Source organism: Pezoporus wallicus, unplaced genomic scaffold, assembly GCF_028554395.1.
Source record: "Pezoporus wallicus isolate ANWC-B61680 ecotype Strahan unplaced genomic scaffold, APGP_CSIRO_Pwel_v1 contig_3858, whole genome shotgun sequence".
NCBI lineage: Eukaryota > Metazoa > Chordata > Aves > Psittaciformes > Psittacidae > Pezoporus > Pezoporus wallicus.
In genome coordinates this window covers 2162781-2186412 of record NW_026638754.1, presented here as the reverse complement: position 1 = coordinate 2186412, position 23632 = coordinate 2162781, and the positions used below count along the sequence as shown (strand labels likewise).

The 23632-nt window shown below is 40.1% G+C and overlaps 1 protein-coding gene across 2 annotated transcripts in view; it reads right to left on the bottom strand.

Annotated features, from left to right (window-relative positions):
• CFTR (CF transmembrane conductance regulator) overlaps positions 1–23632 on the bottom strand; it is an 88762-nt gene that overhangs the window by 8354 nt on the left and 56776 nt on the right. For both annotated transcript variants that reach the window (XM_057412180.1, XM_057412181.1), the window contains exons 19-23: positions 20010–20160; positions 18737–18964; positions 17268–17368; positions 9609–9851; positions 5924–6079 (exon numbers count right to left, since the gene is read on the bottom strand). In XM_057412180.1, the coding sequence (XP_057268163.1) occupies positions 5924–6079; positions 9609–9851; positions 17268–17368; positions 18737–18964; positions 20010–20160 (879 nt within the window). The remainder of the gene's footprint in view (positions 1–5923; positions 6080–9608; positions 9852–17267; positions 17369–18736; positions 18965–20009; positions 20161–23632) is intronic.

Below are 23632 nucleotides of genomic sequence, written 5' to 3'. Positions count from 1 at the left end.
ATAATGCTGCGGAAACAGCATCAGACGTGGGTTTCTTCACACTTGGAGCACCATACATCTAACTAATGGAATCGGTATTTTCATTTCTCAGTGGTAAAGAATAGTTAACTGAACAAACCAGTTTTAAAGAAGATAGGGCTGAATAACATTCCTGCTGAAGTGCAGCAGGCAGAGAAATAAAGGAAACTAGTTTCTTCAGAAACTGCTGTTATTCCTAATAACCATGCTTTCAAGAAGCAGGTCACTAAAAGCAAGCTATTCTCAAATGTACTTTTTTTTTCCCCACAAGGTAAACATTTCATTGTCCTGAATTCTGGTACTTCTCTCTCCATTTCAACACCACCTTCTTCCCAGCTCATTAGAAACCATACAGGGTTCACTTGAGTAAATACCATGTTAGTCACATGGCCAGTTTAGAGTCCACTTAAAGATAATCAGGGAAAAAAAAAAACCAACAAAATTCTTAAAAAGCTTGAACTCTAAAGTAAAAAAGAAAGCCAAACCCAAAAGTGAATGCCATGGACTTCTGTGTTGTTTATAAATATGGCAGAAGTAGAAATAAGGAAAGCATTGGAAGGGGGACCGGATGGCTGGGGAGGCTGGCAGCAAATCTGGAACCGTTTTTTCTTCTTGGTCACTTGTTTAGATTCACCCAGGATGTTAATGGGTGTGATCATGCAACAAATAGTTTCTCAGACATGACATCCACCCACAAGCAAAACACTCGGGAATATAGATACGGTAATGCTTATGTTCTGACCACCGCAAATACTGTAAAACAACCCCTCTGAAGGGCAGCTAGAGCTTCTGCATACTGATTATGACTATGGTGTGGGATACACTGAGCTTGTGGCAATAGGCTTCCTAAGTGATTTAAGTGTTAGGTGAAGAACTAAGACCCTGGAGTCCCTAAGAAAACCCATACAGAAGAGTAAAAGATCAGTTGACAAGAAACTGCCAATGAGAGGGATTATCCTGGTTTTGAGTAGCTGCTGTTGCAATGGAAACACAACCCATGTGCAGGTCCTCTGTGAGACCCATGGACCCTTGTCCCTATACACTCCAGGGCTGGAGAACAAATGTGACATCAGCTAGAACCAGACACCAGATCCACACACAGAGAAGTTAGAGTAACAACAATATGACCTCCATGTAGCCTCCTCTGCTTCATAACATTATGGCAAGAACATCAACATGAGAGACAATCAAATTGCTATGTGAATGCTTTAGTATTAAGAGCAAAGTTAAAGGGTTTGTTTTCATAAGTGTTCCTGTGGGGACTTTACATTGACATTAAAATGTTTCCAGACAAGAATAAGAACATGGGAGCAGTGAAGTCCTTCTGCAGGTTTTTTGGGACCAGCTCTGTAAGCTTCTCCCCTGAAGATGCTAAAACCTCTGCCTCCCATAGAGTTTACTGGTAAACCCAAGTGCTGTGCTCCTGGCAACACTGCATCCACAATGCAGAAAACAACCTATCTATCTACTGCTCTAAATGAGCATGTGGGGTTGTTAATGAATGTCCCCAGCTGCTCTGTGCATGGGTCTGGTGCAGCAGATGCTCCCTGGTATCTGGGCTCCCCTGCCCTGAAGGAGCCCAGCCTCTGTGGGACCCCTCTGGAGAGCAGCACTGCCCTATGCAGGAGTGCTCTGGCATGCTACAGAACAGCCACGCCTCATGCAACCTACGAAGTGAACAGCCCTGAAGGGTATGAGAAGTGATGAGACAGGCAGAGAGATAGGCAGCTACAATGAAGAAAATGAGATAACCACTGAAAAATTGGAACTACAAAGATAAAAGTTGTGAAATTCCACTTTTCAAGTAAAATAAAGGAGCAAAACTGATTTGATTATTTTTACTTGATAGCTGGCAGTCCCACAAATTGTAGCAACCTCATTCTCCATGCTAAGCTTGATGTTAATTCTGTATGGAGTATTTACTCATAAAAACAGCATGAGATCCACTAGGATACAGTGGAATAACAAGAAGACTTCAGAAGTAATTTCTTTCCTCTGAGCTAGCAGCACCTTATGGATCTTAGGATTCTTCTCATTGATTTTAATGGAACATTTGCTGCAGGTCTCCTCCATTTGAAGCCAAATTTCTGAAGGTATTTTCTCAACTTGACTCAATTAAATACTTCAGGATGCAATCTTCATGAGGCCCTGTACACTAAAGAGCTTCAGTGTTGAAACCAGATGCAGCTGGATGTCCTCACTCTGGAAAACTCTTGCAGAAGAAACATCAGAAAGGTCTGCCCAAAAAGAAGGGATGATGGGCTGCAATTCTACTTCAAACAGCCTGTTATCGCTGCAGTAATTGCTTTGCATGAGAATGACAAACATCCTGTAGGAGCTCCTGTAGGAGTCCTGTAGGACTGTGGTCCAGCTGTGCTTCAGCAGTGCAGACGTGTGAGCAACAGGAAGGACCTTCCTTGTCGGGTGCTCCAGGAAACATGTTTTATATGATTCACCCCTTCATGCCACTGTAATGCTGGATTTCAGATACTGAAAGACAGGAGGTTTGCCTTTGCTCTAGCTCAGCTGATCCCTGACCGCGCTGCAGGCTGACGCTGTGTGGGCTGTGCAGGCATCAGTGAGGTCCTGGCAGAAGAAAATAACTTCTTTTCTTCTACACTGGGAAATTTAGGGATAAAGAAAGAGAAGGAGAGGTTTGGAAAGTTTTCACGAGGAAAGTAGAGCTCCGTTCTCCTTTTGTTAGCAAAGCCTCTCCTAGAGACAGTGAATATCCAGGTGTTGATGTAGGCCAGCCTCCCAGGAAAGGAGAGGTAACTATTTTTTCTCTTCCATTCTGAAGCCGTAGGCTAAGGTCAAAGAACAAAAGGCTCCCTTTGTTCTGCTGGGGAAAGCAGGGTGGCATATGCAATTTCTCTTCCCTGCTGGGAGAGTGCTGGTGAAAACTTCATTTCATTCTGAATGTGGGAACTTTTGAGGTATAATGTACATTTTCTTGGCAAGGCTTTGGGACAGGAGCTGCGAGCTGAAGCAAGCAAACAGGCTGGCAACTCTCATGACCTTCCAGAGAATGGAGGGCCAGGACTTTTTTGGTGTTGATGCATTATCAGGGACTTCCAAAGTGAACTAAATGTGCAATTTTAACAATGAACTGACAATGTGCCTCATTACTAGAAGGGCAAGTTACACTGCTCATGCAATAAATGCCTCTCACATTTTGCTGATGGCTGCAGAATGATGTTTTCTATACCATTAGTGACCTATAGTGAGTACTCAGCTATGAGAATTATTAATCATATTTTTTCACTGGGACAAGAAGGCTACTTGTTACTAAGCATTCAGTTTTCTTCTCATTCCATGTGTTCCCAAGGACAGCCTGACATGGAATGCAGAAACACTGCTGGGCAACCACAGCCCAAAGGAAGAAATGGCTGAGAGCAGAAGGATGACTATGGGAAAGATAAGGAAGCCCCTTCCAACACAGGAAGTTATACTTGGCTGTATAGGAAAATTTCACAATGGAGACACAGTTTATACTATGAAAGCACCCTTCATCTTATACATCCATCCTTTGGAGCTGACGTGGTTTAAGCCCAGACGGCAACCCAGAACCATGCAGCCACTCACTCACTCCCCACCCACTCCTCCTCCAGCTCAAGGAGGAATGGGGAGGAGAATCGAAAGAATGTAACTCCCACGGGTTGAGATAAGAACAGTCCAGTAACTAAGGTATAACACAAACCACTACTGCTGCCACAATAATAATAATGATAAGGGAAATAACACGGGAAGAGAATACAACCACTCACCACCCACCAACCGATACCCAGACCGACCTGAGCAGTGACCTAACCCTTCCGGGTAACTGCCCCCAGTTTATATAGTGGGCATGACGTGCTGTGGTATGGAATACCTCTTTGGCTAGTTTGGGTCAGGTGTCCTGTCTCTGCTTCCTCCTGGCTTCCCCTCCTCCCTGGCAGAGCATGAGACTCACAAAGTCCTTGGTCAGAGTAAACATTACTGAGCAACAACTAAACACATCAGTGTTATCAGTGCTGTTCCCAGGCTAAAGTCAAAATCACAGCACTGCACCAGTGACTAAGAAGGGGAAAAATGACTGCTACTGCTGAACCCAGGACAGGAGGACAGCTGTATACCATACTTGTCCTCCAAACTCATCTGATGTAGCTGCACTTGCAGTTCACTGCACAGCTGCCTCAATCTGAAGGGGTGACTTTTTTTCATACTTGCAAACCACAATCATGCTGCAGAACTGAGCCAGCAATAATAAAGAAAAAGAAATTTAAAGGATAGATAGACATGAAAATGTTGAAGAGAAGACAGAAAGAATGACAACAGGTCAGCTATCAAAGGGCAGCTTGCCAAGCAAGCCTCAGCAAAGCAGGCAGCATATGACCAACCAGGCTGTCAGTGGAGTCCAGACAAGAAACTAATCCAACCAGGGCACTTACTACTGCTCCCTTGGTTCTGGTTTTTTGAGTTTGTAACTTGGCAGTGAAGAAAGGGTCTGTTCTGGCAAGGTCAAAGTACTGAAAATTTGCTGTCTTTAAGGAAATTTCAGAGCATCTTTGTAGAAATGCTGAGAGAGGAAAGAGCTGTGTCTTCTTTGAATGCCCTACACTAAATAAATGCCACTCAGGCTGCTGTGGGAAAACAGTTTTGAAAGGGAGGTTATCACAACTCAAAGCTGATCATGAAGTAGAAAGAATAATTTTTTAGTTCCTCTTGTGCTTGCAAACATAGTGTTTCCAGCATGAGCATTTCAGCGTCTTTTAACAGATACCAAAGCCAAAACAGTGCCATAAGGAACACCTTGGTTAGAGTTAAATCCCGCCTCCATGACACTGAAATAGATCAGAAGTGACTTTACTACAATTAGGCTGGTTTGCTGCATTATGGTAGAAAGCAGATTTTAGCCTACATACCCAAGAAAGGGTGAAAGTGATGACACACCTCTGCTCTGCTATGATGGCTGCAGAAAAAAACACTGTTTTGAAAATGCAAACCTGACAGCATATTTTTTAGTTCAATCAGCTGGCTGTCCAAGAGTCTTTCCAACTATTTTAAAGCAACTCAAGCTGTCAGTGCACACAGCTTTGCACCACACTGCAGCTTACCAGCTTGCTCAGACAGTAACTGCCTTTTAAGACAATAGACGGGGAAGTCCTAGGTTTAGTTCTTTTCTCCCCCTTAGACTATTTCTCTTGTTCCAGTTATTTAAAAAAAACAGGGTGCCTAAACCCATGTGAGGAGCTGTTTTCTCTTTCATCTCTGAAATGGCATTACTTTGCCAGCACTGCTGCAAGCATAAATAACATGAAGTGCTCCTTTATGCATGCATTATGACATAGTCATGAGAGGTGACAGCTAAAAAAAGTGATGATTCCATGCTGAGAATCAGCTAGTGGTCTAGTAGAATATGAGAAAAGCAATAATTATGGTACTAACCTGTCATGGAAAACAGGCAATGTATAGAATTCACACGTTAACCACAATATGTGATGTAGCGCTTTAGAAAACAGTAGCTGAGAACACCACTGACGGTATTTTTTATTTCAGGTGGCACTATCTTATTTTGAATCAACATTCAAACTGTTTCAGAGGTGCAGAGAAAAGCATTATGAACAGAGAAAAGGTTATGAACACTTCTGTTTGAGTGTGCTGTACCTTCTGATTTCTAGAATTCTTGTGTGAGTGGCACAGAAACCCTCAGAAAGTAGTTTGTTGTGAATCATTGCATCTATCAGTTCGGCCATCCATCCATCCCTCCATCGGTCCATCCCTCCACCCATCCATCCATCTCCCCTTTTAACAAAATTTTTGTGTCTTGTTTCTGTTCATTAGCACAAAACAATTAACTTCCAGCTTGAAGCATATGTAGAACCAAAGAAAATAAAGACACACAAATACACAGTAATCTCATTACCTGAGGAATCACTCCAAATGCCTTTCTCCATTGTTGCACACCAACCGTGTTCCAGGAGACTCCATCAATCTGGATATCCCCTTCTGTATTCAGCAGTCTTAAAAATGCAAAAAGTAAAGTGCTTTTTCCTGAACCAGTTCTTCCTAAAAGGCCTACCTGCAATGCAAACCATAAAAGCATTCAGTACTGCTCACATTAACCACAGTCAAAGGCAGAAACACTCAAGGATCTCAGCAGTGGAGAAAAATTTTAATGATTCTCAATGGGATTCTCAATGTCACTCATTTGAGAATGATAAAAGCCTACGGCAAGAACTAAACAAAACACTAGGTCAGACTCTTCTTTATTTTATTATAATTAACTAAGATGAAGAAATCTGTTAGCTGAAGAAATTTGCTTCTATATTACCTTGTACTTATTAGTCCAGCTGTTTTGGCCTTTCCCTTTCTTTTGCTATGAAGCCCTCTTAAACAAAACCCCATCCAGCAGACAAAAACCAAGTAGGAAGAGCACCTGAATCACACTACTAAGCTACTCCATTTCCATAAAATTGAAATCAGAGGGCCTAATTCTGATCAGACCATGACTGTAGTGGGGTAGCTTTGGTCTGAGGCAGTGGTCACAGCACACACGATGCTGTTGCCCTGCCCCAAACAGCAATGTTAAGTCCTCAACCTGCCCAGCTAGTGCTGCCTTTCCCTACCTCTTAGGGTGTAAAGAAAAATAATACACAGGGTTTTTCTAAAATGTTCTGTTTCCCTTATGGGATTCCACTGACCAATTGCTGGAATGAGCAGTATCTGCAGAATCCACAAGCAAATGCCAAGATACTGCCTTTTCCAACAGCTGGGTTTTACACAGCATGAGCTGCTTTTGTAGGGTGACAATATATATGGTGAAGGTGAAGAAAGAGATTCTTCCTGCTGCCTGGCATCCTTTCCATAACAGTGCCTCAGGCCTCTGAGCCATATGAGCAGTCTGCACTGTGTTGCACTGCAATCTACGGAATCTATTGATTCCAATCAACATAAAAGGCATGAGGGAAGACCCATGGAACTAAAGACCTGTTAATTTAACCTCAGCTCCTGGAAAAATTATGGAGGTGATACTGCATAATATTGAAAGGTATTTAAAGAATGATGGCCTCATCATGGAGAGTCAACATGGGTTCACAAAGTGAAAGTCGTGTTTAACTAATTTGATGCCCTTCTATGATAAGGTGGATGAAGAGAAGGTGGTGGATGTAGTTTTTCTGCATTTTAGTAAGGCTCTTGTTACTGTATCTCACAGCATCCTTCTGGACAAGGTCTCCAGATGTGCGATGAGTGGGTTCACAGTGCACTTGGTGAAGTACTAGCTAAAGAGCAGAGCTCAAAGCAGTGCAGTGAATGGGGCTACATCTGGCTGGCAACCAGTCACCAGTGGGGTTCCTCAGGGTTCAATTCTAGGGCCAGTTCTGTTGAATATATTCATCAACAACGTAGGAGTTGAATGCACTAGTGGCAAATTTGCCCATGACACCAGACTAGGAGGTGCTGTTGACTCTCTGGAGGGCCAAGAGGCTTTGCAGAGGGATCTAGATGGATTGGACCATTGGACAATGATTAATGGGATGAAATTTAACAAGCTGAAATGCCAGATTCTGCACCTGGCATGGAGTAATGACGGGCACGAGTATAGACTGGAGTGACTGGGAAGCAGCCCTGCAGAAAGGGATCTGGGGGTGCTGGCTGGCAGCAGACTCAATAGCAGTCAGCAGCGGTGTGCCCTGGCAGCCAAAAGGCAAACTGCTTCCTGGGGTCCATCAAACACAGCGTGACCAGCATGACCAGCCAGTTGAAAATCGCAATTATCCTGCTATATTCAGCATTGGCACAGCCTCACCTTGAACTGTGTACAGTTCTGGACCCCACAGTTTAAGAAAGATGTGAAGGTCCTTGAATGTGTCCAGAGGACGGCAGTGAAGCTGGTGAAAAGGCTGTAAGGAATGCCTTACGAGGAGAGGCTGAGGACTTTGGTTTGGAGAAAAGGAACCTGAGGGGCAACCTCATTGCTCTATACAGATTCCCGAGGAGGGGAAGGGGAGAGGAAAGTGCTGAGCTCTTCTTCCTGGTATCCAGTAATAGGACACGTGGGAATGGTTGAACACTGCACCAGGGGAGGTTTAGACTGGACATTAGGAAACATTATCAAGAGGGCAGCCCTGCCCTGCCTTGTCCTACCCTATCCTGTCCTATCAATCGCATACTATTCTATTCTAGTTCATTCCATTTTATTTTATTCTACTCTGTTTCATTCTTGTGCTGTGCTATTCTACCCCCTCAGCAGAGAAGAGTTCTCCCCTTCCCTGCTTGTTTTACTTTTATTGTCTCTGCTTCCCTATGGGGCAGAGACAAATCCTCTCCAGTTTAAGAAGCATGCTCCAGTTACGGAAATAGTTCCTCTGAGGCCAGGATTCATCACCAAAATTGTACTGAGTTCCTAAATCTTAGCCATTGAAAAAAAAGAGCTTTTTTTTAATTGCTTTGCCCACTCTCTGTACAGTACAAAAGCATCTTTCATTTTTCATTCTCCAAGGGATTTTCCAGGAAGTAAATCCACTAGACTGCAGTGGCACCTGCACCTCCACGCTCCAGGAATCACAGGTGCTTCTCTTCCGAAGGCAGAGCAGTTTCAGGATAGCATTACAGAGGTCAAACTCCCGGTTTCAAAATTTTGGTGCCCTCCAACTTTGTAGAGGAAACATTCAGTTCATGTAAACCAAGACAGACCTACCAAACCTAGCAGAGACTGGTGATATCCAAACTAGGAGCAGAGCTTCCTTCTGGTGAAGCCAGGTTGCTATCACTGAACCTTTTTTTCTCATCTATGTGGGAGAGTTACAATCTGCTCTTCATCTGCGTGGCTGCTACTCAGGAAGTCACGTGAGCCTGTCTTCCCACCCCACCGAGGATGATCCTTCAGCATGAACTTAAAGAAGAGCGTTAAACCTCTGCCTAACTGCTGTACTGAAACTAACGCTCTTTCTTGAATGCAACCCCAAACATACAGGAAGATTAATTAGAGGTCTGTCAATTCTCTGAAGAATAGAGCTGTTTATGGCTTGCTATATAATAATTTGGGGTGGTGCAGAGCCCTCATCGAACAGGCGAGACGGCACCTCCACCCTCTGGCCGCCGGAGCCAGCAGTGCATTACCCTTGGCACAGGAGCCAGTATTCTTTCATGCCCTGCTCCATCAGGGTCAGGCTGCCCCCAGCATCCGCTCTCACCAGCAAGCTTCCCTCTCCCAGGAGGAGGCGGAAGAGTTTAAGCACAGGAATACAGCTTGGGGAACTGCTGCATACATATTTTATCGGGGTATGCTGTTCCTCATGGCCAGCAACCATCCCCACTGTGCTCCACTGAGGAGTAAATAGCCTCAAGATTTCTAGGATAACTGAGGCAGATTTTCCTTGCCCTTTTTTGTCTGTAGTCAGTAATCCTACAGACAAGCTCTTTTTAAAAGGAGACACAAGATATTTCTGTTCTTCAAGTGCTTTAGATGATTACTTTGTTTTGTGACAATTTAATTTACAAAACTTTACTGAACTGAACTACTCTTTAGTCAACGAATAGGTTTATAAAGACATGTCTACAGTTAAGCTTAATAGAAGTCAGATCAAACACACAAAGAAGTGTCTCACCCTCTGCCCTGAACTTATTGAAAAAGAAATGTTTTCTAACACAGCAGCTCCTCCTTCGCCGTATTTGGCTGTAAGGTCCTTCACAGTCATTTGTCCCCCAGATGGCCATTTCTTCCCTTCCTTCGCATGCCTGTTTTCAATTACAAGGGCATCTGAAAGCTGGTTATTCTTCTGTGGCTTCATGTTTTTCATCTCTTCTGTTGGCATGTCAATGAATTTAAATATTCGTCCAACAGACCGCATCTATGAATCAAAACAGAGTATTCTAATTTTAATTAATACTTAGGTGTCAAAACAAATGCAATCAAGTTATTCCTAATGCCTAGCCAGAACAGCGAGTCTTTTTTCTGTGTAAGTTATGCCATGACATAATTTTAAAAGGCAGGATACTTCCTGTATAGAGCTCAAGATTCTCTTGCTTTTTTACTGCTGACAGTAGTCCAACATGTGATTCCATTTGCTTCCTTTATAAATGGACACAGTAGGTCTTTCCAGCCCTAAAAATGTATTTTGAAAATTGCTGATGACCTGTATTTCTAAAAACAAAGTATGATCATGAAAGCAATCTTGGAGTCTTCATCTCCCTCTATCTGAAAGGGTTGCGCAACCAAAAAGCTGAAGTACCTTGAATAATGATTGATGTCCAAAGATCAGCAGATTATGTGGAAATGGAAAGATGTAAAGCTGTAGCATCAAATACGGAGGAACACTCATCAGACATTAATGTCTGAGTTTCTATGAGAAATTATATATATATCTTTTAGCAAATAATTAGTAGTAAGTTCCATGACAACTAATACTATATCTGTTATTATATGAATTCAGTAAAATAATCAAATCCTGTAATTCATGAACTTCAGACAGAAGCTGTAGTAGAAGTCTTGCTGAATTTTTACAGGAGCATGGGACTTGAAGTGTTCCCCTTGACTGTCTTTTTAATGGGTCAAGGGTCATTTAATAAATAGTTTATTTACCTCCTTCACTAGAACTTCACTGCTCAGGTAGTCAGAAAATGTATTTTTGAGTCTATGGACCAGTTTATTCTTGTAAGTTTATTAATTTCAAATTGTAAACAGCTAACAGCTCTTTTTCCTAGCTGCTTTCCTCAATTTATGGAAAGCTACCTTAGACCAGTCACCTTTTGTTCTCCAGGACAAGAGAAAAGTCCAGGTTTAAGCTTCTTTCTTAACATATGTTCTCCTTCTCTGAACATCACAGTTCAAATTACTCTTTCTTGTCTGACCAGAATGTACACAGCATTTTGGATGACATTTCACAAAGACATTGTACAAAGGCATTGATACTTTCCTATGTATATTAGGAATATCTTGATTAACACACCTTTTCTTCACAGCTACGTCTTTGAGCCACCCTCTGACTGAGCAGTGCTCAGCCAACCTTTCCTCCATCTTAGCCATTTCTAAGAAGATCCTGACTTACCTTAGAGGTTATTCTTAGTAGTCCCTAAATTCAAGTCTTCAAACTTCAGTTACTGAAATCTATTTTGTATCTGCCATTTGAGGTCACTTAATACCTTTCAATTCCCAGCATCCTTCATGCTAACATTGCCTTTCAGCTTTGCGCCTTTGTCAGATTTCTTCAACACTTTTTTTTTCTTTTGAGACCATTAAAAAAAAAGATTAAAATGAGCTCAGTCACAAATCTAATCTTTGTTGAGTAGCCTCCCTACAGCTTAATGCTTACAGCTTAATGCCATTTCCTTTCTGTCCAACTCATTAACTAGTTTACAGTTCTTGTAATAATCCTGATCTCCTTCATTTATATAATTTCTGAAACAGAGCCACAGCCAGTGCTTTCCTGAAGACAAATGAGATCTACTACATTACTTTTGTCTGAAAAATTTATCATCCAGTACAGTTATCAGGTTAGTCTGATGCAACCTTAATGTCAGCAAACCTCAGTGAATTCACTCTGTAAACATTGCATCTTTTATTACATTTTTCAAAATTGTTTCTAAAGACTCCTGTCATCAGACTAACAAACTGATGGGGGCACCAATGACTTTGATTTCTCTTTCTTAACCAAAAGTGACAGTTGTTATTCTATCACATGCCACAACCACTGCCATCTTGGTGGGTTCATTTGATGTGGCCATTATCAGGTCTCCAGCTTCCCAACCAGTTATTCTTCAAATGTCAAGTCTCTCCCTTCTATCTGCTTCTTGATCTCTAGCACAGTTTGTTTGGGTTAACTAATCCATTCTGTAGAGGCTGCAATTTCTAATATGCTTTTATAGAATGTTGTTCATGCTCATAGTCCTAAAGTCCCCCAAAATTCCTATTGTTTTTCTTCTGTATTCAGGAAACAAATTTCAGCTCCTTACTTGAAGAAAATGTGACTTGACTTTACATTCAGGTTCCTAAGTGCTAGTGCAACTTAACTAGATTCCTCATTTTATCAAAATTTGTCCTTGTAAGCAACAAGAGTAAATTATAAGATAGTCTCCATGCTTATTGGTCAGACATTACTTAGCAAACCAAATTAATAAATAGATAGATACTTGCTTAGCTACTGCATCCAGGAATATGTGGGCCTTATTATTAGCATTTATTCTTTAATCTGTATTCCCAGTAGTATCTCTCTGTAGTGGCATTATGGAAAAGCCTTTGTGCATCTTTGACCTTGTTTAGTTGCTTATATATTCCTTCTGCAAAGTGATTCCACTTGATATATTACCATTCCCTCCCATTCTTCGATCAAGATTGAAATATTGTTAGGTGGATTTTCCATGTGGAAGCACATTTATATACAATGCAAGGAAATAGTAGGATCATAGCTTACATTAAAATCTTGAAACACTATTGTGACACAAAGTATGAAAAACATGCTAACACCTGAGCATATCGATTACAATTTCCATCTCAACCACTGTGCAAGATAGAAAGGCATGTTCATCATCATGCTGATATATGAATGTCATCTCATTTGGTGATACGTACAGGAAGATCTTGGACAAGGCTGACAATTTGCTTCCTGTCTGTCTCTAGTAAATATAATACATGCATGGATGAGCACCATGCATTTGTTTAGTCAGTGTTTGACGGTACATTTGTTTTAGAAATCTTATCTATACAGAAAAAATTCAGAAATGAAGGTCTTTCTTGGCTTCATAAAGACCTATGAACATTTGTACAGGCAGGGATTCCCTACATTTGCCCAAGAGATCCTACCATTACACAGTAGCTAAAATCTATCAGTTTATCAGTAGCTATGAAGCCAGCTGGACAAAGAGCCTTCTCTTACAGCAGAAAATTTCACCTCTATGCCCCAGCTCTCCTGACTAATTTATCAGTCACATCACATATGCAAATATTTTATACAGCTTAATACTTTAAAGAAATTCAAAAGGATGCTTTCCTGGTTCTGTAATTTGAATTATGATTTAGATCTGGACAGAATGCAGCATAAATGTCACTCACATTTTACAAAAATACCCATTCTTCCTTTCATAGATAGAAATCTTCTACCATTCATAATGACAGGTATAGTGTAGCTGACAGCAAGTTTCTTTCCATTACTTCCATCAACAATGTGCCTGCTATATTCACATTCACTAGTTAATGCTTTAGAATAAAGGAGTATATTTACTACTTCAACTAAAAAAGTCTAGAGCATAATGCACTATTTTTAGCCTTACCTAATTGTATTTTATTGAGATTTTACTAACACTGCACATTCCTTAATTTACTTTCTCATTAATATCACTTAAATTCTTCTTAATGTTGAAGGAGAAGTCATAATATAATTATATAATGTATATTTCCTGAAAGTGGAAGAAGTAATTCTTTTACAGCTAATCTAATACAATTAATTTCATCAGGTCCTATGTCCTCTTCTGCTAAAAGAGAGCAGTTATCCTCTTCAAACCAGACATGCATACTACTTAACGATCATGTTGCAAGACACCACCTCCCCAAAAACATGCTGGCTGGACAGGGCAGTGTGCAACTCAGAGGTTCCGTGAGAGGTTGGTCCAATTGGCTCATGCTGTAAAAACCCCCAGTGCATTAAGCCACTGAAAAAAAAACAGGGTCAATGCCGACAGACCATAAGGTTTTACTGAGGTTTCACACCTTCTGCTGTTACATTTTGGGCGCACTCACAGGGCATATGTTCCTGTTCCATACTGCAAAAATGAAATAATTAATTCATTTAAAACTTGTACTGAATTTTTTGTTCTTTCTCACAGTGCTTTGCAGGCAGAAAAGGAAATGTTCCAACAGATCTTTCATGGTTCTGTTTCCTTCCAGATGACCAATACCTCACTTTGAGAATTGTCATTCTGATGCAGATTTTACAGTCAAGTATTTGGTCTACTTAAACTCTATAAATTAACAGTGGTCTCAGGTTTTATGCTGACATTAGTAAAAACAAGCACCATCATTTTTTCTAAGTCCTAATTTTCCTTTGGTCCTCTCCTCTACTTTAATTCTTCAGCATCCCTGATATACAGGATTGGACACTGTGAGGTTTAGCAAATGTGGTTTCAATATCTCTTTGGGGGATTCTTTTAGTATCTCCTTACATAAGTAATCTTAGCAACAGTAAAAGCATGGCATTTTCTCTGTCCCTGATAAAATGAATTGTCCTTCCCAGTTACAGCATGGCTACTACAGAATACACATCAGTGAACAAGAAGGTTATTAGACATTAAAACAGTCCACTGGGACAAGCCAATGCTTATCTGTGAAAGCAGCACTTACTGGAAAACTTATTTTCTATTATTTCCTTATGAAGGAAAAAGATTAAAAATACTACAAGGCTGCCTGGAGGGATAAGACTGAAAACCAGCTAAAGGGATATTAGCAGAAACGATCAAAGTGAAAAGATAAAGCCAGCCTAACCGGTAGCTTGAAATGAAACAATGGAGAGCTGTCAGAGTGACCACATATGTTAAGAAAATAAAAAAAAATTAAAAAAAGCAGAGTAGATAAAGTATCAAGGCTCAGGATGTAGAGAATGAAATGCCAAAACCATTATGGGGTATTAAAAGACAATGGGGATTTTTCAGTTAAAGCCAAACCAGTTCAACAGAAATTGCTTCAAAGAGGGTATCTGTGTATATAAAAAAATCCAAAATAGAAACTTGGAATTCTTCAATATATATTTCAGTGTCACGGAAAGCTCAGGAAGGACATTGTCTGGAATAAAGTCACATTTGCCACCTACCCATCTGTTTGGCCAGTATTCCTTCTGGTTCTTTTTTCCTTCTTCACATGATCCTGCTCCTCTGTTCTCCTGCCTTCCTGTCCTTTTTGCATTTTTTGCATTTATTTTACTGATGTCCCATCCCTTGCATATCTTGTAAAACAACTCAATACGAGCTTAATGTTATGCACTAATTAGAGGAGCTATGCCTGTGGACATGGGTTTCAACCACTTGCAGAAAACTCCAGCTTATCTGACAACCAAAAACTGCTACCTACAAATGTGTTATACATTCAGATGTGCCTTTGTGCAGGCTTTTAAACATGGATGTCACAGCTGCTCAAGGAAGAGCAAGAATGATGCTACCTAGAGTGGTGCGTGCGTGTCTGTAACAAGAGACATATGGAGATGTGTCACTTCTAGTCAATCTGGTCCTCTGAGGAGCTTCAAAGGACCCCCTGAGAGAAAAATAGAGTGTAACCAAATAGACTACTAAGGCACACATGTAAGCCTTTGCAGGACATCTGTCACCAAATAAACGTAAAAGACTTTAAAGAGGGAAGTGCTAAATGTAGAGAATACAGAATGGGAAATAGTACATCTGCATCACCCAGTGAAGCAGTTTTAGTATCTTGAAACCATTAAGCTATTCTTATCTGCTTGCGTATGGGAGCAGCTTTTCAGTGCCAGCAGTATCTATTAGTTTGTCATCTGGGATACCTAAACATCCATGAGATGGGGGTGGGCAGCTATCTACTGCCGAAAGAAGTCCAGAGGATCCACCTATACGCTGATGCACCTTAGAAGGCTATCATTAATAGAATATGACCGGTGCTCCACTACAGTAGTTTGTCTTAATATAGAGAAAAGTACTCACAAACATCTAAAGCAACTTGAGATTTTCTTTTCAGGGGAAAGGGAGTTACTTCCTTATTGCTACTAATAGATGACATTTTAACATTGATGTATTATGAAAAAGGCTAAGTTCTTTATTGAAACCCTGATGTGTCCAGCACCCTCTGAATCCTACAGTAAGACATTCTATTACTCTTGTGAAACACCTTCAGTTTGCATTAAGCTATATAATTCTTATGCAGATTGTTATACTTAAATTGACCACATTATGCCTTACTGGGTTAAATGGAGTTTACAAATGACAGCAGATTAAATGTTTCTGTCTCTGTTGTGCCTTACCAATGGCACATTTTACTTCATTATCAGTCACACAACTGCTGTTTGGTATGTCTTGCAGTTATGGCAAAGAAGGCCTTCTACAAAGTGCTTGGCCTTCAAGACAGGCTGTTCTAAGAAGTAAAGAAAGAGTCAGCATTAAACAACTTGTGGATAGGGAAAAAATGTGTCCCTGAATGGCAGTCAGCTTTCTGGACTATCACCAGTCACATGTGTAAACACGAGATTAGCTGTTGTAAGTGGTTAATTAACGGGTTTGGGGCTCTTAAGGATTTCCTTCAGGATAAGGCTGGTTAAATCACATTTAAAAAAAAATACATTGAACTGGAAAATATTCCTGCACTGTCATTGTTTGCCCCAATTACTTCCTTTTTTTACCAACAACCCTTTTAAGCTAATCAGGACTGCAGAACTGTCTCCAAGATCTGCTGTAAAAGCTGCTTGTTTTTCAACACTGACATGGTTGTCTCACAAAGCTAATTTAGGGTTCAGAGAGGTTACAACTGGATGTGGGAGGTTTTAATTTCTCAGAATTCTTTTTTTATTTATAAAGCTACTGTATTTTACAACAAGAATTCTGTCTGAAATAGATCCTAAAATGCCAGAAGTGTAAAGAGAAAACTAGCTATTATATTTAAAAATAACATCTAAAACTTTCACACATTCAAGCTAAGGTATGACAAAAACTGTAAGAACAAACATATTCTTTTATGAGTATTCTGCCTGCTTCTCATATCTCAACAGACAGCTGATGATGAGTTAACCTTGTGAAATATTCTGTTTTAAAGCCAATCCTAACTTAACGGACTAGCTACACAAATTCAAGGGGTAAACATGGACCACTCCAGAGCCTTATGTCAGAGAAACAGACCCTCAGGGAAGTCTACAACAGATTTTTTAAATCACTGCTGATTTTGCATGGAGGGAGCTCAAAAACATGCATAGTGATCTGCTGTGCAAAGCCCTTAAGTAGACCAAGTAATGTATATTTTATACCTTGGTAAAGTATATAATTATAACAAAACAATTCCAACCCTTTTTGAAGTTTTCACATCTGCAATCTGAATCCTCAAATTCAATTATTTGCTGCTGCCTATCCTAGTCCATGAAAATTATTGATCTTAAAAAACTCAGTTTGTGCTGTGCCAAAGCCAGTAGGTTGCTATGAAAGGTATGAGGGGAATTTTTCTGATAGATCTGCCTGTTACCCAGCTCAGAAAACAACTCACTGAACACCCATAATCAACAAAATAAGGCAATTCCTCAACAGAAAGCACAGTACAGTGTATTTATGCTTACCAAACTATCCACATCTATGCTTGAATTTACTGCCCACTGCAAGGTTCCCATGATGTTCATAGCTAAAGTAAGAATAATGCCAACTCTACCTGGTCCATCACCTGTGGAGAGAAAAACACAATTTATTTGCAAATAAATCAAAAAATTAACATGTATATCTTAAAATATGTATTCACGTTCTCTCCTCTTTTATTTCATGGAGAAAACACAGATTTGCTACTTATACAAAGGTCTGAGAGCTTAATCATCAGCTAAACACCTGGCTTTGCCGTTGAATTCATTAGAGACCCTGTTCTTGCTTTGGCAGAACAAAAAATTAAATCTTGGTACTTCAGCTGTAAAGAGAATCAGGCCTCTGCAAATCTTGGTTTCCATGTGCTTTTTACAAAGCATATAATCTATGAAATTACTTTTATCTAACTAAAACACCACAGCTGACAACTTCAAAATTCAAGATAGTTGTGCTGGTTTACTTTTTCATTTCTCAGACAAATAGAGGACATGTTCTATTTACTGTTCCACAAAGACGCAGATACTAATTTTTTTTGCTTTTATTGTCTGTTGTAAAAAGCAAGGGGTTTTCCAGGGATTTTCCTTTATGAGTTCATACAGTATAATATAAGCATTTAAACTACCCCACTGTTGGTTTTAATCTCATTATGTGTTAAATGGAACTGCGAATTTAAGCCAAATGCCTTTGTATGATTTCTCCACCTCTTCTATGGCTTTCTTTGACAAACTTCCTCCTGTTTTGCTCATATATATCTTGTTATCAGAACAATTATAGAAGTAAATAAGACAAGTAAAATATTCCTCCTGAAAGCTGGAAGATTAAGAAAAGGAATTTAGTATTGCTCCAAGGACCTTTTATACAGTGGTGGCAAGATGACAAATTTTCAAGTTTTTTAAAAGTGCTTCGAATCCCTTTTCCCAAATATCCAGAAAAACAGTAACACAAGAAACAGTTTTTGTAAAAAAAAGTCAAAACTACTGAGCACATGAAATAAAAAAAATGAGAAGGGCAGCAGGGGACAGTGCATGACTATTTCTACTATTGGTTTGACCTTAAAAAATCACTAAAACTTTGCATGTCTTGGCCATTTGCAAATAAAAGAAACATTAACATCTATTTATTAAAAAAGTCTGAGCTATAGAGATGATAATCAACATCCAAGCTTTTCAGTACACTAACAGGGTTAGATTAATGTGGTTTCAAACACATGAAATTGTTTACAGCAATTATTGTCACTAAAAGTTCTGTCCCTTCAGATATTGTTTTCAGACTAATCTCTTTAATGAGTCCTCTACAACATCAGATTGCAGATAATAATGTGTAATTTCTATTTTAATTAAATCATGTTTATTATTATGACATACTAAAATCAGTGAGTCCAATCTATGCTAAACATGTTTGCAATAGTTTATTTTCCTTGGAAGTCCATTTCAGCACTGCAGTAAAATTACTGTACCTGTAGTTATAATAGAGATGAATGCCACAGCAACAAAAAAGACAACAAATATCATTTCTATCCTCATCTGGAACCAGCGCAGTGTTGACAGGTAGAGGAACCAGTTTGCCGTGTGTAGATTCAGGGCTTTGTGAAATAAGGTCTCAAAATACGGCTGCCGCCCAAAAGCTCTCAGTGTCCACAGGCCTTTTAAACTTGTAACAAGATGGGTGAATATTGGACTCCGAGCTGTAAAGTGTTTCAATTAGAAACATCATAAACATTCATAAGCAAATACCTTTGAAATAACACAAATACACAGATTTATGCTCTAACTCACAGCAGTATAATTGTTGTCAGTGTTTAATTTACATATGTTATTGGAGTACATGACCAAAGTAACCCCAGACCAGGATATAAAACAACAGACTTTGCATGAATGGGTTGAAATTCCATATAGTGTAGTGCCAGGAAGGGGTCACATTAATTCTTCATAGTTAGCATACTACTTGGGGAAGCTCCTGCAGAGAAAGATGGCTCCTCCCCAGCCAAAATGAATTTCTGTAATTCTGACAACTCCATCAAGTGAAGTTTTTTTAGCACAGAGTAATGCTCTGGATTCAGCTGTACTGACATTGTAATTTTGAAAGTGGTGAGCCAGTGCTGGATCCCTGTGAACATCAAAGAAATTTAGATTTAGATTTGAGGAACTACAGAATTACACTGCAGTAAAGGAAAGATGGTCATCAGCGTTTAAGACTCAGGACTGATTTGCTGAGGATCTGCCAGTTGTAAAGCCAGACCACAGTGCCTGATCTGCAAACTCAGAATGAGGTTTTCCATTTTATTTGAAACATGTTAGTCTCTTAATGGGAGGAGAGGAAAGAAACTTAGTCAAATAACTTATTTAAAAATAAGAATTCTTTGGAATAAAAATATATCAATTCCAATTATTTCTTAAAAAGAAACAAACCCATAGGGCACATACCAAGACTAACCACAATTTTTCAAGTTACATTTACTCTGAAGAAAACTGTATGTCAAGACTTTATTTGTTTTCAGCTGCAGTGGTGGTAAAGCCCAGCTTTAAAAAGATCTTCTCCATTGCTCTTTGGCAGCAGAGCACTCAGTGTTGGCTGGATCAGTAACAGCACTGGCTTTAAGGAGATAAGTGTTCTGCTCCCAGAGACAATAGCATCTTGCAAGAGAAAAGGCAAAGAAGAGGTGAAAGGGTGAATCACTTCTCAATTGATTTGTTGTGGATTTAGAATTCTACCAATTTTGCTGCTCCTACCTTCAGACTCCAGTTGTTTCAGCTGCTGAGAAGTGTGGAGGAAGTATGCCCTTAACACAATAAAGGCTGCTATCACAGGCACTGATGCCAGGAAGATGTAGGGTTGTAATATTGAGACTACTGTTATAGCGCCAATCACAATCAGTATTAACTGTAGAATGAAAGAAAAATACTATTGATATAGTAAACTTGTCATTTTATAGGCTAGAGATTGGTGATGAATCTCCTTCCCATGGCAACTATGTATTGCTTCAACAAACATAAAGTGCTAACCTAAGTAGGATTTGCAGCTGAGAACAAACCTCAATGAAAAGGTCATGAATAATTCAGATCAGATCCATAACCTCTTGGAATATCTGCCATCTTTTTTAATAGATGGAAGAAGTGTTTCCTATTGTACAACCAGAACTGCAGGCTTCTAAATCACAAAGCCACACAAAAACAATGGCAGCTAGGCATTCACTGTCTAGTTAAAATTGCAAAAACACCACTTGCAGTATCTGCAACCACCTCCCAAACATAGTGGTGGTGTCCCTGTCTTGTCTGGACTACGGATGCCAGACTGTCAGGAGCTGACTACTACTTGTCCTGATCAGGACAAGACAGGAAATAAGTCATAAGATGATGTGTGGTATGAAAAATTAGCAGTTTCAGGAGAAACAAAGATGGTTTAAGGAGACGGACGACTCAAAGGGAACAAATTCATTCTAGAGTTAATCCAATAAACCCACCATGGTCTCATAAAACCTCATCCTTGGTAGCTCCAGGCAGATTTAGTTAAATCAGGCTTTGATCTTTACTCTAGAAGCACCTTAAGCACTTAGACTGGTTTTGTCTCATACCTAAATCTAATGAAAATCAAGTATACCAGCGTACACAGAATACCAAGTTCTGCTTTGCATCAGGGTGTTACCTTTCACACTGAGCAACTACTTCAGACTGCAAAATCATCTGCACAAAGCAGCTGCAAATGGACAATTTGGACAAAATTACGAACATCACATTGAAACATCATTTGAAATGACCGCTCAGCAAAGAAATAGATGGAAAGCAAAGCTAATTTCACATTAGGAAGAAACCTGCTGGTGGTGCCCTTGCTACTACATCTACATAAATTCCAGGAAGGATTGAAATTGCCAGTACTCGAAGTCAGAGTCTTTCAGGAACAGGTAAGCATGTTCCAGGTTACTTTTTTTTTTTTTTTAAATCAGAAATCTGAGCAATGCAATAGAAAAGTAAGTGTAAAGGTAACCAGAAGATGATACCTTCTCTACAAGGCAGTAGCAAAAATCAACACACAAGCCAGCGACGTTGGCATATGGTCAGGGAATGGCAGCAGAGGGCTCACATAGCCCAGTTAAGAGCCACAGTGCTGCACTGCCGTGCCCCAGGTGCTGAGCTTTCAGGCCTGGGACAGAGGTCAGATGGGGAGACATGTTCTAACCTTCCTCTGTGTCACCGGTTTGGAAATGCAGCCAGTGGTAGACATAGCGATTTAGTAAGGGTTCAGGGTGGTGATGACTGCAGCAGCCAATCTGGTTAAACAATGGGGGTTTATTATTTAGGGAAAACCAGTCATGACCACAGGTATAAATGTCCAGTGAGTTCACCATGACTTTTTGAGTGTGACTACATTAAACCTGAAGGACAACCAGTATATGCCATCTCATGAAGGATCTCCAGGGAATGATGGCCCCACTGTAAGCACTGGTAGAAGACCAAGATAGATGTTAAAACTAGTGGTAATGCTACTGCAGTCATAACCTGGTTACAGTTCATACCCAAGATGTATGGAGCAGGCCAGACTGCTGTCAGAGAAAGCATCACAGATGCCATCTCTTGTCATTGATATGGAGGCTGATACCACTGTTTCCTTTATGGGCAGCTGGGTACATCCCAGTGATTGCAGAGTAACCCTGGCCTCTTTCAACCTTAAGTTTCATTCATCCTGGATGAAAAGCCCTTGTCCCTGAATGGGAAGGCCCACCGATAAGTCTACTGCCCATAAAAGTCCTAAGAAAAGCTAATCATCTTCATCTTGAAGATGATAAAGGGACTGGAACATCTCAGGTTGATAGAGCTGGGATTGTTTAGCCTTAAGAGAAGGCTTAGGGGATCTTACCTTATGGTATTTGTTATATATTATTTTGTGTATATGTGCAAATATTTTTATAAATTATGTATATTTAACAATTATATTCTGTTTACATGAATACCACTAGATAGTTGGTGCAGATAAGATGCATCAGTGGTACCCTATGGGAAGATAAGAGGCAATGAACACAAGCTGAAATGCACAAAATTCCATTTAAACGTAAGAAAAAATTTATTTTGACCATCCCCACATCTTATTGTGAGGATGGTCAAACACTGGAAAGGGTTATTCAGAGAACTTGTGGAGAGTCCACCCTTGGAGATATCCAAATCCAATGGCCCTGAGCAACCTGCCCTAGCTGAACCTGCTTTAAGCAGAGGGGTTGGAGAGGTCCCAGGTCCTAAGTCCAGAGATCACTCCCACATTCTGCAATAATCAGCGGGTTTCCTCTTTCAGAGGAATCTGAGTTTGTTCATAAGCATGGTCCATGGAATTTTAAGGCTTCCAAACAAGACTGAATCTATAGAAGATCAGAAGGATTGTTTTTATGAATGGATGACCAGTGAAAAGCATTCAAGACAGCATTCAAGTAGGTTCAATGATCTTCACCAGAAGAACCTGAAAAGACAGGGCAGCTTATCATGTATGTTCAGGAGCCTCTGCAGTTGAGACTGAGGAGACAGAGGTGAACCTATAGGACACCAGAGCATAGGTTAGCCTCTGAAAGGCATCACAACAGAAAAGCTAAATTTAGGGATTTTTCCTTACTGTTGAAAATATGAGAAACCAGTGTAGAGAGTCTGAAATATAGAGACAGGCTAACTAAAATGATTTTGGAATAAAATCCTCATGGCAGATCCAAATACTAGAAACAAAATGGCCACATCAGAAAAGACAGTAGTGAATCCTGATCATACCAAAGATAACACTAATGATTCAGAGAAGGCCCTAGTGTCCATGTTTACTCCTTCAGCAAATCTTCATGATGTCAGCGGGATATGAAGTAGAGTGTAATGTCATTGAATCTCTTCATGTGAACTTGCATTGGCCTCTCTAAAGTCATAAGCCTAAGTTACCAATTACTAACAAAGATACAGGGAAAGCAATTTGGCTTTGATCAGACCATCATGTTGATAGGGGTGGTAAAGCAAAGCAAACTCACAGATGGAGACAGGCAATCTGTGCAGCAGAGCGTTTAGGTTGATTGCCAAGCCTGCCCATCTCCTAAATAAAGGTAGAGAGGAACACGAGGGCCAGGGGAGATTTTATTTTATTTTTTAAATGTTTCTGGGAATCAGCTCTACCTGAGGAAAAGCTGGCATTGCAGCATTAGTGGTGGGACACTAATGAGGAGTGATGGGATCCACAAAGCCGCAAAGTCTCAGAATAGGCAGGACGGGAAGCAAACAAAGACATCCTGCTTGAGAAACACTGGAATTGCCTTTATTTCTGTATTTCTTCAATGTTCTCTTCAGTGTGGATGAATTGGAAGGTCATTCAAAACTGAAGATTTTGCAATACATGGAGT